The 24,657-nt window shown below is 39.5% G+C and overlaps 1 protein-coding gene across 2 annotated transcripts in view; it reads left to right on the plus strand.

Annotated features, from left to right (window-relative positions):
- Positions 1 to 24,657, plus strand: part of acvr2a (activin A receptor type 2A) — a 114,049-nt gene that overhangs the window by 69,725 nt on the left and 19,667 nt on the right. Inside the window, exons 2-5 of one of the 2 annotated variants that reach the window (XM_033024712.1) lie at positions 5,929 to 6,136; positions 8,208 to 8,317; positions 17,823 to 17,977; positions 24,061 to 24,084. In XM_033024712.1, the coding sequence (XP_032880603.1) occupies positions 5,929 to 6,136; positions 8,208 to 8,317; positions 17,823 to 17,977; positions 24,061 to 24,084 (497 nt within the window). The remainder of the gene's footprint in view (positions 1 to 5,928; positions 6,137 to 8,207; positions 8,318 to 17,822; positions 17,978 to 24,060; positions 24,085 to 24,657) is intronic. The other variant, XM_033024713.1, reaches the window with a different exon arrangement.

A 24,657-nucleotide genomic window follows, 5' to 3' on the forward strand; every position in this document is an offset into this window, starting at 1 on the left:
CCGCACTACAGCCTCCGCCAACTTGAAATGTCACGTACCTATTCTCCAGAGATGCTGCCTGACCTGCTGAGTTACTTCAGTTTTTTGTGTCTCGGTATAAACCAGTATCTGCAGTGCCAAGCCGGGCAAAATGGCGTTTAGGTTGCCCGGCGGCACTTTGGGTGGTCAATGGCACCCGGGCAACCGTTAATATCGAGCCCTGCTAGCCCTCTGGAAACCAGTCCATTCAGTCCACAACACCCATACTAGTACTCCAGAAAGTGCCCCCCCCCCCACTGGCCACCAATATTGGAATTGGTGGAGAGGTGGAATATTGCGTTGGGGGACCAGTCCTCCCGTGTGAACATGGGACTCAACAGGTCCCACTTAGTCTAGTATAATCTATATTACTGATCTATATTTTACAAAAATAGAGAGGAGTATGGGTGTAACATCAATTTAGTAACATAACACTTGAAAATAAATTGTGAAAGGGTGAATTAACAAATAACAGTATCGTTGATGCATTTAAAAATGACAAACGAGTGATTTTAAATTTTGCACACTATCGACATCTTCGAATATAGACCGAGTCAAAGTGTAGTGAAATAAATATAGAAATGGTATGGCAAGCTAGGGACATTAAATGAATAAGGGTCAGTTTACAGGTACATGACTATGGATTATTTGTTCACATAATAACATATTCGTTCACTGATTTTTGTGTTAAGATTATTAGCCACGCCTCCATAGATTATTCATTTCTGGTTTGGATTCTCCACTTTAGGAAGGATACATTCTGTGTTTCATATACTGCTCAGGTTGCCTTCCCAGGAATTAAGGTACCAATGGAATCCGCAGTTAAAGTTGTAATTTTACACGTGCATCACTGTGCAGTTGTATCGGAAACATGGTGCAAATCCCTGTCCTCCCCACTGCTGTGCTGCAAACCTGGCGGATGACTCTGCTCTCTGCTGGCATTCCCATAAAGAGGAAACAATTGGAATGATCTCACAGGAGTATGGCTTGGCATGAAGTGAGCCATAAAAGAATGTGCAGTGGCTACGCTTTGAGAGCTGAATTTGCGTGAGTGTGGCAAGTAGTGTGGCATTCAACACTAAGGTGGAAGCATAAGGCTGCACCCAGAACAACACAGTAAGCGTGGGCCATTAACATCGGTTGCTCTGGGTGTTGACAGATCATATGCTCTGGTCTGTGTCATCACCTGCTTTTGGATGTGATGGAAGTTGCAATGAGATCACTGTTTCATTGCTGCGAGAGTGCCAATGAAAGCAGGGGTATGTGCTAGATACCTGAGATAGTAGCGTGCAGCTTGAGCAAATGTTCTTTTTATAAATGGGGGGAGGGGGCAATACTGTAGGCCCATGTACCTGCATTTGGCCCATAACCTGCATTTGGTCCATAACCCTCAACTAGCAATGTTAAAACATTTTGAGATTTTAAAAATCAGTCTGCAATTTATCCCATCAGATAAAGCATAAAAAGAAGCTTAATTTGACACCTAACTCACTTTCATATCTTCAGTATTAAAAAAGTTATGGCCATTTTCATACTCTGAAATTAGCACCTTGCTAATTGCTTTTCCATTAACTTAACCCAAAAGCTGTGATCGAGGACAGTCAAAAGCCCATAACTTTGTTAAAAATTAAGAGAACTGAAACCAATATGAAACAATCTTACTTGGATGACCTGAAATTAAAGCATATAATTAGTTAGTTACCTAATTGTAACTAATTACAAAATTTCCGAGTATGAAAATAGCCATAACTTTTTTAATACTGAAGATATAAATGTGAATTAGGTGTCAAATTAAACTTCTTTTTAAGCTTTATCTGATGGGGTAAATTGCAGACTTGATTTTTAAAATCTCAAAAATTTGTAACATTGCTAGTTGAGGGTTATGGACCAAATGCAGGTTATGGGCCAAATGCAGGTACATGGGCCTAGCTCAGGAGGCCAACTTCGTTGGCATGTACTGTTTCCGTGCTGTTTAACTAAGTGAAGCACTCTCAGGTTTGATTAAAAATATTTGATTCTGTATTTTATGACTTGTTGTCTGGGGATATACCTGACTACTTCAATTAATGTTGGCTAATGCTGGCATCAGTACATATAAACAATATTTTCCTTTGTCTCTGAAGGAATACACTCTGAAGGAATGCACTATTCCCAATGGTAACTTTTCCTGAGTTTATACTTGAATTTGAAGATGTTATACTAAAAATGTTTGTTTTAAAATCTCCATTACAAACAAGCCTTTTAGTGCAAATATGGAACCACCTCCAGTTTTTACATTAATTGCAAGATATAAATAAGGATGCCGACGTAATTACTATAGAATAAACTATTGATGTTGATCCGAAAACCAGCTTCGAAGAGTTATTCAGAGTACCTTCCTTTTTAGTATATACCTTTATTTAACTAACCTTTATCTAACTTTCACCATAGGCAAGCGTGTACATCAGATGACTTCAAATAGGTCTAAATTCTTTTTCTCTGCTCACTTAAAAAAAAAATCTACATGGTATAATTTTGGAGAAATTGCTAACTTGGCAATGCATATTAAAAATTTGAACTGCCTGTGATATTAGCTGCTGGTAACAAATTAATCTTTTTTTGTGATTCAAATGGAACGAGGCAGATATTTGAATGTTGGATCATTGCAGATAATGTCCATATACGCTGATTATAGTGCACATAACGTGGCAAAGGCATCTGGTAGTCCAGAGAACGAGGAAGTTGTTTTTTTAGGATCCAGTAACAAAAGACTAAAAGATCATAAGGAAGAAAATTAATTTGAGAGAAAACTTGTAATGACAAACCAACCTGTAAGAGTTTTTTCTATGGATGCATAAATAGGTCAAAGGTAGCCATGGTAAGTGTGGGATATCCTGCATCCTTAAGTATAGTATATGCATGCACATGTCCTTCAATTCTCTGCATTTCCACATGCTTATCCAAATGCCACTATCGTATCTGCCTCCAACACCACTCCCAGCAGTACCTTCCAGGCACTCGCCAGCCTCTTTTTTTTAAATTGCCCCGCACATGCTGTTTAAATTTTGCCGCACTTACCTGAAAGTTAGGCTCTCTAGTATTTGATATTTCCATCCTGGGAATTAGGTTCTGACTGTCTACCCTATCTATTCCTCTCATAATGTTATACCCTTCTATCAGGTTTCCCCACAACCTTTGGCATTCCAGAGAAATGCTATTGATCTCTAATCCACGTATTATTCTGGTAAACCTCCCTTTCCAGTCTCCACATCCTTCCTGTAATGGGCTGGTAGTCAGTGCTTTTCCCAGGGTGGAAATGTCAAATGCTAGAGGGTATGGCTGTAAAGTGAGAGGGGAAAGTTGAAAACAAAGTTATACTTGTCACCATGGTTGGAATTGTGCAGTTTGCTGCACATGTTAAATATGCTTCTGAGAAATGTGTTGTGAAATTTCACCCGGAAAAATGCTTATCTGTACAAGTATGTCTGTAGTGATATGATTTAACCATGTTTCTTGAATAGAGAATATTTGCTTCCCAACATTTGAATTCTTCACAAATTGCAAGATGCGGTCCGATTTCATATGAATGGTTGTTCAAAATGTGGATTACCCGGCAACGAACTCTAGATTCTCCTATGCTGCCGACTTACCTTGCAATGAAAACTTTATTTTATACTAGACCAAGCGCGGACCCGTTGGGTCCTGTTCCCCCAAAGCAATTTTCCACCAAAATGCGCATGAGCGGCTGACGGACACCGACTGTGCAGGCGTGACTGCCGCGTTCAAAGTTGTGAAATTGACGGCAGAAATTAAGTTAAAGTTAATAAAGTGAATAGCGGACCCGTGGAGGCATTTGTAAAATAGAACAAAACGTACCTGTGGAGCCATTGGGTCCCCGTTGTGAGGCCGGGCATGTAGACACGAAAACAAAAAAAAGATGGCGGGAAAAAATCGGCAAAGGCCCCAACTGTGCAGGCGCGGAGACCGGGCCCAATGCACGCAGTGAGACAGCGTCATTTTGCGCCATTGACGGGCATCCCCCAACTGCGCAGGCGCGGTCGGCTAGTGGGAGCACTGTTTTAAGTTCATTTAAGTGTCAATAACTTGAAAAATATAACATCAATCTGAACGAAACTGAGCTGATGCACATCAAGGACACTGGTGAGTAAGGTGGGCCTAAAATTGGAGTGCTGTCGTGTACCGTTTTGGCGGAGTTATTGTATATTTTGTGTGTTTTAGTAATATAATAATATATAGAATATAGATATCCTATTTTGAGCTGTTCTTTGTCAGTATTTTAAAAAAAAACTGAACTGAAATGACAGGTTGTGTTCTTTGTGTTAATCACAATATCAGCTCCCTTTCAATAAATGTTATATTTGAAATTTATTATTTTCACCACGCTACTTGCCATTCAATCATTAATCAATAAGCAGTAAACAAAGAAAATTATGAACAATTTTCAATTTTTGGTCAACATTCCCATAAAAAGGTTGAAGTAGAAGTACAAGAAACTGCAGATGCCAGAATCTTGAGCAAAAAACAAACTGATGAAGGAACTCAGCGAATCATGCAGCATCTGCATGCACCAAAATGGTTGATCTCTTAATGCCCTCTTCCAACCTTATCTGTTGCATTCCGTTTTCCCAATATGGTCTCATTTACATTGATGAGGCTAAGAATAGATCAGGTGGCCATTTCATCAAACACTTGTGGTTTGACTGCCAAGTCCTACAACAGCTGGTTGTTAACCATTCAACTATATGCCAATTGGAAGTCGTAGAAACTGCAAAATTGCTCATTTTTTAATTTAACTTCAGTAAGCAACATTCAGAAGACATGTGTTTGCTGCTATAATTTTAATATAGCATACAACTTACTAAGAACCTTTTATGTGTGTGTTAATTTTTTTACCTTGGGGTGGTCACGATTGCAAATTTGTTTTAGTTTACAAAATAGTTGTGTTAGACAATTCATTTTTCTGAATTTGAAATGCTGTCTACCAATTTAGTCACATCAGAAAAACGTATCACAGCATATATTTAACAATTTAATTTTCAACTGAAATTTGAAGCTTCTATTGGTTAATTTATTACAAAGATTTGACTTTATCTAATATGGTAGTGTCCTGCATAAATTGTTATTTTTTGGGTACAACCATCCAACCGTGCCTTCTGGAAGACATAACAGCTTTAAATGATCGTGGAGTCTTTGGGCTCCATCTTGCAAATTTCTGGGGTTTGCCAAATGTCTATCCATCCCAAACTCCAGACCAATAATTCATAGAAAGTTGATACTGCACACAATTTTAACTTGTCCGCAAATTATCTTGCAATTTGGTAAGATCTTGTACTAGGAAGCGATGTGCAGTTGTGAATTGCTTGAGTTTCAAGAAAGTTATTTAATCCCTGCCCCAAATGTAAATTTTGTTTTCTGGCATTAAGTGTAGATTCCCTGGTAAAAATGGTAGATAAAGCTTGTAATCCCAGCTAATCATAGTCTTTAGAAAATTTTGAGTGAAAATATTTCTGTTAGAGTTTAAATTGTGATATCAATTATCACCCCTCGACAGCAAAGGGAGAATTCAGATTGAAATTAACATTCTATTTGAATAATATAGTAAATGTGCAACTGGTGCACCTGAAATAAGAATTCTGTTTATACATACATGCAGAATTGATATACTATATATTTTTTGGTTTGGTAAATATTTGGGCACTGTATTCAATTATTACCATTACCATCTTTGCGAGGATACATGCTTGATCATTCCATATGTAAATGCTTAATTGTATAATTAATCCAGATGGGAAAAATACTTTATCCAATGATACATCTTTTTATCTCAATCCTATTAGGTAGTATTTGATGCAATATACCATTGATTTTTTGTTGTTTATATTATTAAACCCAACCAAAATTTTCTTTCAGGTGCTATACTCGGTCGATCCGAGAAGCAAGTATGCATTATCTATAATGCAAATAGGGAGAAAGACCGAACAAATCACACTGGGATTGAGAACTGCGTTGAAGAAAAAGATAAACGGGGACACTGTTATGCCACGTGGAAGAACTCCTCTGGTACCATTGAAATTGTGAAAGGAGGCTGCTGGCTGGATGATTGGAACTGCTATGACAAGTAGGCTAAATATGGTTGCTTCCATCTTTATACAGAATCCTCAAAGGCCTCTATGATATAAAGAGGAAAAAAGTTTAACGTGTATTCCTCACAGGCTGAGACTGAAGAAATGATATTTGGAAATGAATGGCAGAGAAAAAATTAAATGAATATTCATTTTCTGTCATGGAAGAAAACACAAAACATTATTGAAAATGGTGGAGAAAGAAACAAATCCAGAGCGAATGCCAAGCTGAAAGAAATCGCCATTGGTTTAAAAAATATATATTCAGAGAGATCAGTGGAACTGAGAGTTGAGAAACCCCTATTCCAAGCTTATGAATGGGCTTTTTTCTGGTTGGCTGCCAGTGACTAGCGAATTTCTGTAGGAGTCGGAGCTAGGGCCGCTACTCTTCACGTTGTATATTAATGATTTGGATGAGGGGATTGAAGGCTTTGTGGCCAAGTTTGCAGATGATACGAAAATAGATGGAGGGGCAGGTAGCGCAGGGAAATCAGGGACTCTGCAGAAGGACAGGTTGGGAGAGTGGACAGAGAAGTGGCAGATGGAATATAGTGTGACAAAGTGTGGAGCCATGTATTTTTATAGTAGGAATAAAGGCATAGGCAAATTTCTAAATGGGGAGAGAATCCAGAAATCGGTGGTGCAAAGGGACCTGGGAGTGCTGGTGCAGGATTCCCAAAAAGTTAATTTGCAAGTCGAATGGGTAGTTAACAAGACAAAAGCAATGCGAGCATTTCAAGAGGGCTAGAATACAAAAATAGGGAAGTAATGCTGAGGCTCCAAGGCTCTTGGCAGGCTGCATTTGAAGTATTGTGAGCCATTTCGGGCATCATATCTGAGGTCGAATGTAATGGCTCTGGAGAGGGTCCAGAGGAGGTTTACAAGAATGATCCCTGGAGGGAGTGGGCTAACATATGATAAGCATTTGACAACACTGGCCCTGTACTTGTTGGAGTTTAGGATGAGGGGGACCTAATTGAAATTTACTGAATAGTGAAAGGCTTGGATAGAGTGGATGTGCAGAGAATGTTTCCACTATTGGGAGAGTCTAGGACTGGAGGTCATTGCCTCAGAATTAAAGGACATTCATTTAAGAAGGAAATGAGGAGGAATTTCTTTAGTCAGAGGGTGGTGAATCTGGAATTCTCTGCCACAGAATGCAGTGGAGACCAAGTCAATGGATATTTTTAAGGCAGAGATAGACAGAGTCTTGATAAGTATGGGTGTCAGGGGTTATGGGGAGAAGGCAGGAGAATGGGATTAGGAGGGAGAGATAGATCAGCCATGATTGAATGGCAGAATAGACTTGATGATCTGAATGGCCTAGTTCTGCTCTTATCATTTATGACCGTATGATTGTGAACTCCAAATATTACAGATATTTCTAGCATGGTTCCCCAGATTGGTAAGGTGGTGTATGTAAACTTGCCATTTAAGAAGAGGGAAAGGAAAACTCAGAACTACGGGCCAGTTATCTAATTATCAGAAGTAGGAAAAATGTTAGTATCTGTTAATAAGGAAGTGGTAACGCATCATAGTAACAGCAGAGGCACCATCACTGAATATATTCAAGATGGAGATTGATGGAATATGACATTTTGTCCACTCTGCCAATTCAATGGACGTATATTGCAAATACCTGGGGCTCATGCACTGTCCTTTGTGGTACCGACTACCAACCAGATAGCCCTGTTTATTCCCATTTTTCTGCTTTCTGTCAATCCTCGTAATTTACTCCCAATTCCAGGTCCCCTGACCAGTTGGTTTTGTGAAACTTTACAGAAAGTCTTCTGATATACAGTTAAACTATATTTACGTTTCTCCTTATCTTTATTCGTCATGTTGTGAAAGAATTTCATTCGATTAGTCAAACATGATTTCCCTTTCACTTATCCATAATTTGTTCAATTCTTTTTTACTTGATGCTTCTATTTCTTGTTTACTTAGAGTTGTTTTTGCACTGGAATTTTTCAAATATTTAAATCGTTTTCCACCAAATAAATATGCTTTATAGCAACAATTAGTCTGAGCAAATATCAAAGCCAACTGTGTAATTCTGTTTCATAGGGGCGAATGTATCGAGACAAAAGAGAGCCCTGAAGTGTTCTTCTGTTGTTGCGAAGGAAGCAAGTGTAATGAGAGAATTTTTCATGTCCCAATCGTTCAGGATGTACCATGTAGGTTTCTCTTGTTTATTTTTATATTTATATGTATTAAGCGTTACATCCCATGTAAATGAAAAGATGCATATAATTCTACAATTTATTGGTCTTGTTCACATTTATCAAGAATTAATAAAATATTGGGAATTGGGATATTTAAATATTTTGAACGTAATCGATGCTATTAAAATGTTTTCTTTTGTATTTTGTTTGTGTATCAAACAAGTGAATTATAGTTATTTTTAATGTACCTCCTGTACATTAGTTTGTACCAAGGTTGAAAATCTTTTAATAACATAATTTTGATTTGAATATTATGTTATTGAGATAATCAGATAAAACAAGTATCTTTCACAACCCCTGAAATTGGTGAGAATAGGGAAATGAAACAATGTAGTCACTGATATAGAACTGTGGTATCCAATTTTAACATAGCGAGCTTGGGTTAAGTCAAGCTTGTCATTTGCACAAGTACAATGAGGTATAGGTTCAATGAAAAGCTTCTTGCAGCAGCATCACGAGCACGTAGTCTCAGACAACACCCAACATAATTATACGTAAATGAGATGGTGAAAACAAGAAATGAATGTAAGAAGAAAATGGAGACACGTCCATGATAGTGCTAGAGGTAGTTGTTCGTGTTCTGTTACTGAGGTGGGATTAGAGTTGTGCTGATTGGTTCAAGACCTGATGATTATAGTAAAGTAGTTATTCCTGTACCTGATATTGTGGGATTTCAGGCTTCTGCGCCCACCGCTCGACAGTAGCAGCTAGAAAAAGGCATGGTTCAGATTGTGGGAATCCTTTATAATAGGATCACGTAGATCATTCTAATGGTGGACGGGCCGAGTCTCCACTCTGCCACCCCTTGCTTTTCTGTGCAATGGAATTGCCGCAGCAGGCTGTGATGAAACCAGTCAAGATACTTTCTACAGTGCATCAGTGAAAGCTTGCTTCGGTCACACGCCGAATCTCCTTAAACTTCTCAAAGTTGAGGCGTGCCTTCTTTGTGATTACATCTTTGTGGGTCCAGAAAAAGTCATACAGGCAATAAAAGGACTCTAGACAATAAACAGTAAATGGCATAAAACATATAATGATACCTTGGGATGGCACAGTGGCGTCACAGTAGATTTGCTACCTTACAGCACCAGAGACCCGAGTTCAATCCTGTCCTTGTGAGTCCTGTGGCGGCGTGGGATTTCCTCCAGGGTTTGAGGTTTCCTCCCGCATTGCAAGAAGTGTAGGTTTGTGGTCTGGTTGGCTGTTGAGCTTGTGTGGGTTTTGTAGGTGTCTGGGTCTATCCTGTGCACTGTGAGTTGTCCCTAGTGTGTTGGGTGGGGACTAGTGTGCCGGGAAGTGAACTAGGGAGCCTGTACGATTGTGGAGAGCGTCTGGGGTCAGGCCTGGGTCTGTGGGATGGTAGTTCAAGGAAGCCAGTTGGGCTGCAGGTCTGCAACTTGTTGCAGTGGTGGGGGGAGGAGGGGCATTCCCAGGGGGAAAACAACGCTGCCACAATGTATTTATCTTACAATGTGGGAGGAGGTAGTTCTATTCTGCACACTGAATTATCCTTAGTGTGCAGTCCAAAACTAGTGTATGGGTGATCGCTGGTCAGCACGGACTTGGTGTATACACGCTGTATCTAAACTACTCCAAGCTAAAGTGGTAGAAAAATGCTATTTTAATGAGTAGTTCTCTGAAGTATTTAAAACACTTTTATTTGTACAGTAGTAAGGACATTAGAAGCAACATCAATGTACAGTACCTGTATCTCTAAAACTAAACTAAGAATTGCTTCATCCACCTGGTGGTCATTCCGTGAAACAACAAACTCTTGTCTACAACTGATTCGGTCCACTATAACCGTAATTCATTATAAAGAGGTCTGTTATTGCGAGGGTTTACTGTACTAACTTTCTCCACTGCCGACCCATCAATGGAAACTGGCATGTGGTCTCCCAACTTCTCCTTTCTCGTCAGCGGTTAGTTTCTTGGTTTTATGGACATTGAGAGGTTGTTGTTGCAGCACCACCCAACGGGGGTGTTCCATCTCATTCCCAAAAGGTGGATTTAACTGCTACTGGTTGGTAGCAGGGCACCACGCTTTTCTTGAACACTTCATGGACGTGGAATAGCTGTAGCAGGCACCTCAATGCTCAAGCATGTGCTGTCATACTGGCTGTGCAACATCCTTCAAATTAATTGGTAGGTAAGTGCACCAGCATCATTGTCCTTCCCAAATAATAATCCCAGTATTGTGGCCTAAATTATGCTTGGGCATCTTTAAAGGGTGGGTTCCATTCTCTACACATAAAATACCAGCTTCTAAAATTCAATCAAATATTCTATCATGGTAGATTTCTAGGATGTTCTCTCTGAAACGTAACACGCTCATTGATTCATACTCTGTGATCACTCAAAATTAAGAAGCATCCCAGAAGATAGCAAAGATCTAAAGTTTATATGGGAGCATGTTGGGAGTCGAGCAAAAACCATAGATGAAGTACAGAACCTCTCATCCACCTGTGGTAGCTTTTGCAGATCCCACACTCCGCAATGGTTACAGAGGTGTTGTCGTTCTTGATCCCGAAGGTCTTCCTAATAAGTTGGAAACAATTCAGATAAACGATTGAAGTAATTGATATAATCAAACAAATCATGGGAACCCTTAATTTCAAAATTGCATTCTGCATCTCTGGAAATCTAGCTGCTTTATTTTTGGTTGTTTGTGGCCTAGGTTAGTTTTAATGTGTGTTTGGCATCAGTTACTTCTCCAAAATATTTGTATATACTTTATCATGTTGCCAAGTAACTACTTAATCTAGGTTTGGATTGTTGGGTGGTGCTTTATATTTTCTGGATTTGATCAGCAGTGTTGTCGTAAATGTTGGATGATAAGATTTATAGCTGCGTTATCTCGTATTGTAGTTTCTGTGGACGTTTCTAGAAAAAACAGAAAACAGAATTTATCTAATGTTATTGTGACATTGCTAGTCTGTTCAAAAGTTACCCTTTCTACTTTCAAAGAAATGAATGGTGATAGAAAAGAGTTTTATTTTCCAAAATTCAGAGGAGCTCTTGTCTCTAGCTGACATTTTATTATTTATTGCAAAGAAAGCCATTTAAAATGATTCAGGAATAATTATGTGTGTAGGAAAGAACTGCAGATGCTGGTTTAAATCAAAGGTAGACACAAAATGCTGGAGTAACTCAGCAGGACAGGCTGCATCTCTTGTCAAGTCAAGTGAGTTTATTGTCATGTGTCCCAAATAGGACAATGAAATTCGTGCTTGCTGCAGCACAACAGAATATTGGAGGCATAAATACAGATCAGATCAGTGTGACCATATACCATAGAACGCACACGCACACTCACACACACACACACACACACACAGCAAGAGGCTGTTATAGTCCAGAATTTGTTTGAAGCTGTGTTTAATAGTCTGATGGCTGTGGGGAAGCAGCTGTTCCTGAACCTGGATGTTGCAGATTTCAGCCTCTTGTACCTTCCACCTGATGGCAGCGGAGAGATGATTGTGTGGCCAGGATGGTGTGGGTCCTTGATGATACTGGCACACTTTTTGAGGCAGCGACTGCGATCGATCCCCTCGATGATAGGGAGGTCAGAGCCGATGATGGACTGGGCAGTGTTTACAACTTTTTGCAGCCTTTTCCGCTCCTGGATGCTCAGGTTGCCGTTCCAAGCCACGATGCATGCTCTCTGCTGTGCACCTGTAGAAGTTCGAGAGAGTCCTCCTTGACATACCGACTCTCCGTAATCTTCTCCGGAAGTGGAGGCGCTGATGTGCTTTATGATTGCATCAGTGTTCTGGGACCAGGAGAGATCTTTGGAAATATGCACGCCCAGGAATTTGAAGTTCTTGACCATTTCCACCATCGACCCGTTGATATAAACGGGACTGTGAGTCCCCATCCTACCCCTTCCGAAGCCCACAATCAGTTCCTTGGTTTTGCTAGTGTTGAGGGCCAGGTTATTGTGCTGGCACCATTTGGTCAATCGGTCGATCTCACTTCTATACTCTGACTCGTCCCCATCAGTGATACATCGCACAACAGTGGTGTCGTCGGCGAACTTGATGATGGAGTTCGCACTATGTCCGGCTACGCAGTCATGAGTATAGAGTGAGTACAGCAGGGGGCTGAGCACGCAGCCTTGAGGTGCACCCTTGCTGATTGTTATCGAGGATGACACATTTCCACCAATACGGATAGACTGTGGTCTGTGAATGAGGCAGTCGAGGATCCAATTGCAGAGGGATACGCAGAGACCCAGATCTGAGAGCTTGGTAACCAGATTGGAGGGGGTGATGGTATTAAATACCGAGCTGTAGTCAATGAATAACAGCCTGACATATGAGCTTTTGTTGTCCAAGTGGTCCAGAGCGGAGTGGAGAGCCAGTGAGATCGCATCCACCGTTGATCTGTTGTGGTGGTAAGCGAACCGCAGTGGGTCCAGGTTTTTGTGGAGGTCCGAGTTGATTTGCGCCATGGTCAGCCTCTCAAAGCACTTCATCACCACAGCTGTTAGTGCCACTGGCCGATAGTCATTGAGGCACGTCACCTTGCTCTTCTTGGGCACCGGTATTATTGATGCCCTTTCAAAGCAGGTGGGAACCTCAGACCTCAGAAGTGAGAGGTTGAAAATGTCCGTAAGAACTCCAGCCAGTTGGTCTGCACAGGTTTTTAAAACACGCCCGGGTCTACCATCAGGTCCAGGCGCCTTCCGAAGGTCCACCCCTCTGAAGGATGCTCTGACATCGGCTTCTGTGATTGTGACCGAAATACCATCACGGCGAATGGGGGCTAGGGAAGGCACATCAGTGTTCTCCCGAACAAAGCATGCGTAAAACGCATTGAGCTCGTCAGGGAGTGATGCTTCGCTGACATTTGAGCTGCCTCCTGATTTCGCCTTGTAGGAGGTGATTGCATTCAAGTCCCCCCACAGTTGCCAAACATCCGTCCCTTTTGGCCTTTTTGATGGCCTTACCAAGGTCGTATCTGGACTTCTTGTAGACCTCTGTATCTCCAGACATGAATGCCCGGTGTCTGGACTTCAGAAGAGTGTGGATCTCATGGTTCATTCAAGGCTTCTGGTTAGGAAACACTTGGAAGGTTTTTGTTGGGATGCAGTCCTCCACACATTTCTTTATCAAGTCTAGCGACTGTGGCGTATTCATTCAGGTCCGTTGCCGAGTCCCTGAACATTGCCCAGTCTACAGACTCCAGACAGTCCTGGAGTTGTTCCTCTGTCCGTCCGTCCCCGTCCCCGCCCCCGCCCCCCCCCCCCCCCCCCAGCCCGACCAGCTCTGTACAATCCTCACCTCTGGGGGTGCGCTCTTCAATTGCTGCCTGTAGGCAGGAAGAAGCAGCACCACAGTATGGTCGGATTTACCGAAGTGAGGGCGAGGGATAGAGTGATAGGCATCCTCTATAGTCGTGTAGCAGTGGTCGAGGGTGTTTGGTCCTCTGCTGCTGCAGGAGAGGCTGACTGCTGCTGTTGGTTAGTGAGCGATTTCTTAAGGTTGGCTTTGTTGAAATCCCCGGCTATGGTGGTAAATGCCTCAGGGTAAGCCGTCTGGTGCTTGTTGACCATGGCGTGCAGCTCCCCCAGTGCCAGATCGATATCTGCCTGGGGAGGGATGTAGACTGCGGTCAGGATGATGGAGGTGAATTCCCTCGGTAGGTAGAAGGGATGGCACTTCACAGCCAGGTATTCCAGGTGCAGAGAGCAGGAGTTGGATAGGACTGCCACGTCCGAGCACAGCGCAGAGTTGACCATGAGGCAGACGCCCCCTCCTCTCCCTTTCCCAGATGCCCGTGTAAGGTCCATGCGATGGATGGAGAAACCTTCAGGCTGGACTGCTGAGTCTGGGGAGCTGGGGGTGAGCCGTTGCTGCTGCGAGATCCTGCCCGTCGGCTCTGGAGGTCTTCTCGGTGATTCCAGGTACAGTACCTGTGATCCTCCGTCGGGTTGGGTGCTCTCCAGCGATCGAGGAACGCTTGCAGTCAGAGGCTCCCGCAGCTGCGGGAGATCGCGTTATCGCTTGTGCATTCAAGTGCACTAGTAGCTTGTCCGTTACGGCGCCAATTTCTGCCGTTTTTCTAATCCAGGTGAGCTGATTGAAGCTGTAAATAATCTTCCGTTGAGCTGCTGGCAAAAAGTCGCCACACACAGGCACCATTATTAAAGAGAAGGAATGGGTCTGAAGAAGGGTCTCGACCCAAAACGTCACCCATTCTCTCCAATGATTCTGCCTGTCCCGCTGAGTTACTCCAGCATTTTGTGTCTACCCAGGAATAATTATTTGTTGGACTTGTAACTGGAAAAAACGAATAGCTTGAAAAAAGGATGGACAGATCCAGGGGCTTTTGTATATATTTGTTAGACCATGGGCTGAATGTTCCTTTTTTTCCCCTGAATTTCTGTGTGATTAAATATAGGAAATTGTACAGCAGACTACGTATATTCAAGTTGTAAGTTAATGTTTGGAACTAGGTTACATTATCCATAAGATAGGATGTAGAAGATACACAATATTGATTGGTTATCTTATTTATATTAATGGCTGTTTGAAAAAGAGTATGATGTGAATAATTAATAGAAAACTGAACTTCTCAGACAATTTGGAAACATCAGGTCCTGAATCACTTGGGATAACCTTAATTTTTTTGGTTCCTTTGTGTAATTTTGGAACAAACTACTTCTGATTTCAGTAATACTGGGTACAACTGAATACATATATATATATACGTATATATATATATATATACACACACACATATATATATACACACATGCATACATATATATATATATATTGTTATATATATTGTTATATATATTGTTATATATATTGTTATATTATATATATAAAACAATTGGTATTTCACATGTTCATGCTAAAGTTCAGTTCCACATTTAATTGGTGTGCAATTATCTGTTTGGGTACAACTGTCATGTGAAATGTGTTTAAGTAAGATCTATTTGTAAAATATCTAGAAAATCTGGGGCCTTGTTTTCTCTTCAGAAAGACAAAATTATCTATTTAAAAGCTTTTCTTTCTTTGCAAAATTTGAAGGAAGAGTTGAAACTATATTTGGAACCAATATTTGGGAAATCTTCACATTCTTTCCTATTTTTATGTTCCATTCAAAAGCAAATACAAAATCAATAAGTAAGAATGCTGGAATCTTGATCAATAGACAAAGTGCTTAAAGAACTCAGGTCAGGCAGCTTCTGTGGAGGGAATGAACAGATCGTATCAGGTGCTGCCTGTTGTGCTGAATTCTTTTAAAAACATAGAAACATCGCAAATAGGTGCAGTAGTAGGCCATTTGGCCCTTTGATCTAGCTCAGCTATTCAATATGATCATGGCTGATCATCTAAAATCTGTACCCCGTTCCTGCTTTTTCCCGATATCCCCTGATTCCTTGGCCCCAAGAGCTAACTCTTGAAAACATCAGTGAATTGGCCTCCACTGCCTTCTGTGGCAGAGAATTCCATGAATTCACAACTGGGTGATTTTTTCCCCCTCATCTCACTCCTAAATGGCCTACCCCTTATTCTTAAACTGCAACCCATGATTCTGGACTTCCCCAACATGAGGAACATTTTTCCCGCATCTAGTCTGTCCAATTCTTTAAGAATTTTATATGTTTCTATAAGATCCCCTCTCTTTCCTTCTAAATTCCAGTGAATATAAGCCCAGTCGACCCATTCTTTCATCATATGTCAGTCCCGCCATCCCGGGAATTAACCTGGTGAACCTACGCTGCACAACCTCAATAGCAATAATGTCCTTCCTCAAGTTAGACCACAATTGCACACAATACTCCAGATGCGGCCTCACCAGGGTCCTGTACAACTGCAGTAGGACCTCATTGCTCCTAAACACAAATCCTCTCGCATTGAAGGCCAACATGCCATTAGCTTTCTTCACTGCCTGCTCTTCCTGCATTTAGTTTTTTTGCTCAAATACACAATAAATTCTGATGGATGTTATAAAAGTTGGGTGAAGATTAATTGAGCACTGGTAATTATGGATTTGTTAAGGGAATGTCATATCTGATTAATGATCAAACTATTTTGGGAAGGTAGCAAGTGTGGTTACTAAGGATATGCAATTAATGTAGTTTTCATGGATTTTAGCAGGGCCTTTGACTAAGTCCCATGTACTTAGTGGGCTGGTCAGCATGTCAAAGCTTATGGTGGGATTCATGCGAGAGTATTTGGCTCGGGGGTGAAAACCAAGTGATACGGTTGATGTGTGTATTTTGCAACTGGAAGGCTAATCTCTTCGGGGCTCCCCAAAGTTCATATCTCATTACCTTGCTTTTTGTCGTATAACTGACTTAGACAACTCTAGGGTGCATGATGTAGAACTGGGCAGATAATGGAAAATAAAATCTATATGGTTGATACAAGGAACACTGGCCTGCAGGAATTGAAGATGGTTTGGTTGACTGAGTTAAAAATTGCTGGATAGAATTACACATTTTGGAAGCTGCAATAAGGCAAAGAAATGCACAATTGAGGAGAGGAGGAAAAATAAACCTTGGGGTAAATGTGCACAAATCTTTGAAATGCAGCAGGACACCACAGTTGGTTAAAAAGGCAAACAAGATGCTTCTGTTTATTAGCTGAGGCAAAGAATGAATATAAGAGTATGGAAGTTGTGTTAAAATGTTATGCAACTCTTGTTAGTCAATTGATTTAGTTTTAACCACCAATTTACAGGAACAATGGAGCTGGTGCAGAGGTGATTCAGGAGGAAAATTTAGCCATGGGGAAATATTGGATAGTCAGGTTTGCTATTAGTGGGAGAACAAAAGTTGTTGCGAGGAAACAATTGAGTTAAACAAAAGATAATCCTAGATAGGGTAACTAGAAAATATTTGTTTCCCTCACCAAAGGGTAAACATTGATTTTATGGCATTTGGCTTTAAAGGGAAGATAAAAGTCTTTTCACCCAGTGAGTTGGTTTGTGTCTGGAAGTCACCGCTTGAAAGGATTGTAGAGGCAAAAAAAAAAGCTTGAAGAACCTTGGTCTGCAGGGCGACGGATCCGGTACTGGTAGCGATGTTGGGCTTGGGTAGCTATTTGGGATCAACACACTCGTGGTAAGCCAAATGACAACTTCCCTGTGTCATTAGTTTTCGTCGTGTCTGATAAATTGATGATGAATTGTTTTGTTTGAATTGTTCTATGCATATTGATGCTAATTGAATTGCATTGCTTTCAATAATATTTCTTAATCTAAATTGAAATTAAACAGTTCGTTAAATATGAAGGTCACATTTGGTTAGTAATTTAATTAGAACTGAAGTCATGCACAGTGTGTGAAATGTGATATTTGCCTTTTTTTGAATAGTTTAAAACCTAGTTAACTTCAGTGCTGAGAGCTCTAGAAGTAATTAAATCGTTAGAATTTTCTTTGTGGACATGACTGTTGCGTTTTCCAGAAACCCCTTATTTTCTCTCTTCCTCCACAGCAACATCAAATCCTGTTACAATGAGGCCACCGCTCTTCAATACTTTACTTTATTCACTGGTACCCATTATGGGATTTGCAGTGGTTGTGTTGTTCTCTTTCTGGATGTATAGACACCACAAGTTGGCATATCCACCAGTACTTGTACCAACTCAGGTATGGCTCCAAACTCTCTTGTGACACTTCATTTTTGCATGCTCTGGTTGCAGAAGGCTGTAAGTATACCTTTACATAATTGTATGCATGATGCATCTGACTTGGATCTGGGCCTGACAAGAATATCTATCAGTAATTCTTCTGTACAGCTTCAATTACTAACATATACAAAAAGTATTGACATTCTGAACTTTTTACAAATTCATGTGCTTCGTGGTAACACTGACCACTTCTGCACTAGAATTAATATTTTTTTACTTCTGTGCCCATGTCTTCATTAATTTTCTCACTTGTAAAACTTGGCCTTTTGCATTCTTTTGCCTGTTCTTTGAATCAAGAATAACCAAATTTCAAAGATATCAAAGGAAAGGAGCCGTTAAAATTGGTTACAACCTCCTTGCATTGTAAAACCTAGTCAATGTGGCTAATGGCTACTTTTGTTTTGTATGAATTGATGTCATATAGTTGAAATAAAAACAGAAAATGCTGCAAACACAGCAGGTCAGGAAGGAACAACATAGTTAATATTTGAGTTTGAAGACCTTTTGTTGGCTCTGAGAGAGCAAAAACAAGTTAATGTTAAATTGCAACGAAGTTGGGAGAGAGATGATTAGAGCAAAGATAATATTTCTTATAGTGAAGTCAGGTTTGTTGTGATGCTGGAGGTGAATTAATTTCAGCTATAGGTTACAGAGAACACAAAGGAGGTTTAAGAGTTATGAAATGAGGGCAGTTGTAGAAATATTACACAACCAAAAAAAACACATGCTTTGAAATGCAGTGCTGTAGAAAATGCCCAGCATGTCAGGGTATGCAAATGAAGAAACTGGGAATCAGATCAGCTGGGTAAGTGGGCCAACGAATACAAGGTGGGGATCTTGTCTGGATGAGTTGGCCAAAGGGTCTGTTTCCATGCTGTATGACTGATTCTGTGACTTGCATTGGACGAAGCCAGGAACAAGAGTCAGGCTGAAGAATGAAGGTGATAAAACAACACTAAGAAGGCTCTGAAGAGCCCAATGCAGGTGCTGTGCAATGCAGTCACCCCAACTGAGTTTAGTTTCTCCAATATTGTGAACAGAAAATGTGGAACACAAGATTAGAAGAAGAGGAAATGAACTGCTTTGTTACCTGGAAAGGTGGTTTGGGTCCCTCAAGAGTGGGAATGAAAGAGTTATAAGGACAGCAGTTGTATCTCCGGTTTTCACATGGGCTAGTTCAATGTAAATGGAAGTAGTTCGTAGTGATGGCAGAGCAGATCAGGGAACTGTCAAGGGAATAACTCTGGAATGCTACAAGGGGAGAAGACTGAATCTGGTGGTAGAATTTCACTGAATAGTTGAAGTTGGATTGAATTGGTTAATTGATTATTTAATGTAATTTACTGATATCAAAAGAACTCGTCAAAAGCTAACTTAATTTCTTCCCAACCTCTAGAGCAGAATCAACATTAATTGGTAAGAATAAATAGAATGAGATAAATGAACATTAAGTATATATGTTCATATATCGGGCCAACACATTCATAATAGTTCCATATCTTTCCATCCTAGTTTAATCTTGCTGGGCTATATCAAGAGTAATAATGGCACTAATGCCACTTGAAAGCTGAAGCAGCAGAACTGAACAAATTAATTAAAGAGCAGGAAATGGATCTTTCTAAATTTGAAATAAAACAAACTTGAATAGTGGGACAGGGGCATAAGGTTTCAGATTCAGATTACTTTCTTGTCATATACACCAGGGTGCAATGAAATTTATTGTTCATTGAAGATTAAACAGTATGCATGGTAATGATAAATACGACGTCCAAAACAGCAAAATGGTGCAAGATTGCAGTGCAACTCAAAGTAGTGCCAAATCATAAGTGATAGGTATAGAATTAGGCCATTCAGCCCATCAAGTCTACTCCGTCATTCAATCATGGCAGATCTATCTCTCCCTCCTAACCCTATTCTCCTGCCTTCTCTCCTTAGCCACTGACACCTGTACTAATCAAGAATCTATCTGCTTTAAATATATCCACTGACTTTCCCTCCACAGCCTTCTGTGGCATATAATTCCACAGATTCACCATCCTCTGACTAAAGAAATTTCTCCTCATCTCCATAAAAGAACGTCCTTTAATTCTGAGGCTATAACCTCTAGTCCTAGACTCTCCCACCAGTGGAAACATCCTCTCCACATCCACTGTATCCAAGTCTTTCACTATTCTGTACATTTTAATGAGATCCCCCCCCCCATTCTTCTAAACTCCAGTGAATATCAGCCCAGTGCCATCAAACGCTCATCTACTCATTCCTAGGATCACTCTTGTAAAACTCCTCTGGACCCTCTCCAAAGCCAGCATATCCTTCGTCGGATACGGTAATAAATATGTTTATAAGTACAAGTAATAAATACAAATTACAAATAAAAGTAAAATAATGGAATCCAACAGCAATTCTAAAGGAAAATTATTAGTTCTAGTGTTCAAAGCGCTTGGAGCAGATGGGCAAAAAGTAACATTCAAATTGCCTCGTGTCAAATTTCCAGTATTTAGTCCTTAATGGGCAAGTTAGGATTACAATTGTAAGATCTTAGTGCCCTCTGCTGTCCATGAGAGCACATACATTTGAAGTAGCTGCTTAGAACTATGTTTGCAAAAATGTGTTTAAATTATAACACAATAGCAAACATAACTTTGCTCAAGGTATGGATCAATCAGGATTATGTGGCTAACTAGGAAAAGTTGATAAGTTATTGATATGACAATGTATTGGGATTTCATTTTTTTAAAATGGAGGGTTTAAAAGTAACAAGGATTTAAATGACGTTTCCAATCTGTCCTTTTGCTTGTTGCCTTTAAAATAAAGAGACTTAACAATTTGATTCCAGCTTTGTCTTTGTAAATGTCGTTAATTCACGCTGTTTAGGAGTTGGGGAGTATTGGGAGTTTAAATTTGTCATGTGTGAAAAGAGAAATCGTTCAGTTCCCATCCATTTTACTTATCATACATTCAATCGACTGTGCACTTGCATTGTGGATGCTACTTAACCTAAACAAGCAGCAAAGAAGAACCCTAAATTTATTAATGCTAGTTCTTCATTATTGAAAGTTCTCTGCATTCTCCACTTAGCTATCTTGGAAATCCCATTAAATAAGTGATTTGCTCATTTTAGTATTTATATGTGTTATTGGATATTTATCTTTCAGGAAGTTTGACAAGTTGAGTGGTGTAGATTGAGTCTGACGAGTTTTTCTAGCTGATCCAGCCCAAATTGCAAAGTACACCACCACTCCAAGTTTTGGTTTGGCATTTTTAGAATGATGATATAACCATCACTCTTAAACATCAAGAGAGAGTTAGATATAGTTCTTAGGGCTAACGGAATCAAGGGATATGGGGAGAAAACAGGAACAGGGTACTGATTCTGGATGATCAGCCATGATCATATCGAATTGCTCGAACGGCCTAAAACTGCACCTATTTTCTATGTTTCTATTTAATCTTTCTCATTATCTAAATTATTGAATTTACTCATTCGTCCCAAAGCACGTGTCATACAATTGTCCTTTTTCAGATTAAGCAGCTGTAAATATGCATATTACAAGCAGGGGAAAAGTTTTAATTTTTTTTAATGTACAAATTTAAAATAATATTGGCCATAAAATACCTAGGTTGATTGTCTGTTGTGATGTCATACCTGTCACATCAAGAGACTCTATCACTTTGGTGCTCTGGAGATTCTTGGGAAGGATTCCCCAGGAATTTCTGTTGCGGCAAAGTGATTAAAAAAAAAAGGTTTTAGTCGATGAGGGGCATCTAGTAAAGTATTCAGAACTAGTTTAGAAGATTAAATTGATACTTTTTTATTGGTACAGATATTCAACTAAAATGTTGTGATGCTTCCAATACTTAATCAGACAGCAACTGCCCAAGCAAATTTAAACATGAAAATTAGGAATTATTTTTGTTAGTTCCACAGATTCTCCAAAGACTGTGATGCAAAAACACACACCAATGGACATGGGTTTCAAACGCATGAAAGCACATAAACCTAGAATGCTTACCATTCAAAACCCTCTAAACACCCTGAAAGATAAGCTATGTCATTCCACATGACTGGAAATTGCAACAGTATTAGACGTTGCTATCAATGCTTAAAGTTTTAATACCTACAATTTTCTAACTAGTTCAAAAAAGCTTTTAAAGCATAAAATTTAATATTTCTATTTCATCTATCACCAAATCTAATTCTTTTCTTGTACTTTATGATTTGGCTCGTTTCTTATTTTTCTGCTCAGATAATGACCTATTTTCTGATGATGCTTCAACAATGAAGTTGTACAACAAAGTAACAAAAGCCTTTGGTTCACCATCCATGCTAACCACCAAGTACCCATCAATACTAATCCCATTTTGCAATCCTCCACATGCCTTGACAATTCAAGTGTGATCCAGATACTTAAATGTTGTGAGGGTGTCTGCCTCCACTTTCCTCTAAGGCAGCAAATTCCAAATCAAAAAACACCTGCCCTGGTCAAAAAGGAATCTTCCTTGGATCCCCTCTAACTCCTCCCGCATACCTTTTACCTGTGCCCTCTTTGAGGTATCTCTGTTATGGGAAAAAGTATTTTTCTGCCTCCTATGTTCCAAAGTTAGCTAACCCAACTTAACTCCTCTGAACTGAAATTGTGGTTCATGGTTATGTTTCAGAGTGTTGATTTTTTTGTTCCTGCTGAGTTCACAACTTTTTCATTTGTTAAGTTCTGGACACAGCGGGCAAGGCCAGCATCTATTGTCCATCCCTGATTGTACTCGCATGGATGGTTAACTTGAGCGGTTAACTTGAACCATTGTTCCTACTGCTGAAGTTATTCTTACATTATTGCTGGGAAAGGAATACCAGTATTTAGACCTAGTGACAACTACTAAAAAGCGATTAAATAAACAAGCCAGGATATTCCTAGCATCCACAGTAAATTGGCTCTGTAATGTGGCTATATGAGAATTACAATGCCTGAAAGAGTTGGGAGGGGAAAGTGACAAAGTTGATTATAGTATAAACTAAATTAGGGCACTATAGTTATCCTAATTTGAGTATGAATCCAGTCTCTCACCAGGATGGTTAGCATTCAACTGGTGTCTAAAGCGTTTTTTTAATTTGCAATTTAAAAACAAGATTGGCAATAAATTACACCCATACCAGAAATGTGCAGATCCCGAGAATGGTTGATATAAAAAAATAATCGTTGCAATCAATTAATACATTCTGTAAAAAAAGCTATCTACAGTTTAGTCCAGCTAGTCAAAATTGGTTTCTGAAATACCAGCTCTGCATTCACAATTTATTATTAAGACAGATATCAAAGTAATACACCAATCTCAGACTGAAAGAGGACCAGCTGCAGTCAAATAATAAAGTGTTACATAATCACTCCAGATGGAGGTTTAGACTGACATTGCAGGGCCACCCCTTTTTTATACAAAGTTTTTTTTTTATCTTGAGGACTCATTCATGTTTTTTTGCCCAGATCTTTTCCACCAAATTGGTATTCAGCCACTACTGTGACTGTTGCTGACAAGCACCTGCTTGTGCCAGTAACTGCATTTTAATTTTGGAGTTATCAAAAGCACAGTTATCACTTTTGAATTATATTTTATGGAATTTAAACTGTCTGAAGTCAATATTTATTAGTGAACTGCCAGTGCTGTAGTTTTGTTTCTTTTTGGGCAGCATTTCGATTGTTTTCAATCTATATTAATGAGTCTCAGTTGTCCTAATTGTGCCATTAAGGTAATCTTGTAGACACAACAATTGAGTAGTTTTAATGGTTCTAGCACTTTGGAAAGTGCATCATTGTAGTCTGATATAGTGTGAGAACCTCCCAACACTATTATGCCATGATTTAAAGTTGTAGACTTATGAAATGGGTTTGCAAATTAGCTTGGGCCAGACACTTGACCAGAATGACAAATGGTAGTGAAAGTACATAATTTGGCCATCCAAATCATTCATCATTTGCTTAAAATACTTTTATCTGTTTCAGCTTCATGCTTTCTCCAAACGGTAATTTCTTTTGCTTTTCTTTTCTCAAGCATGCCTTTCATATAGAGATAGAGGTAAGGTAACTTGGAACGATTAAAGTTTTTAAAATTTAGATTATGTACGCATTCACTTTTTTATATCTCACGAAGGAAAGTTGTATTTTAATGATAATTTTGCATTAAACCATTTGTTCTGTAAATGTTGATACTTTTTTTTTAACAGAGACTATTGGGTGAACATAGCTGATTATTTCTTTCAATTCACCTGCACTGTTTTATAATGCTACAGTTTTCTGTTCTGAAACTCTCTTACAGCAGTTCATTCATAATATACCCTTTAACACCTCTGCTGTAATTTTGAAAATATTTTTGATTGTTTAATTAGTAAATATTAATTTAGCACAAATTTAGCAGGTTAAATGATGCCGTTCTAAGAGATTGGAGCATGGGATGATTAGCTGTGTATTGCCATTTAAAAAAATGTTTGTGCCATGCATAAATTATATTTATCATATTTCACTGAGTTTTTGTTCAACTTTTCAGCATTATCCATAACATTTTTATGTGACAAAAATGGAAAAATGGAAACATTTGAGATATCTTATTTTAATTGTTCAGGCCTTTTGAAATTTATTAGCGTTTTCCATT

Source organism: Amblyraja radiata, chromosome 7, assembly GCF_010909765.2.
Source record: "Amblyraja radiata isolate CabotCenter1 chromosome 7, sAmbRad1.1.pri, whole genome shotgun sequence".
In the NCBI taxonomy this organism is placed as follows: Eukaryota; Metazoa; Chordata; class Chondrichthyes; order Rajiformes; family Rajidae; genus Amblyraja; species Amblyraja radiata.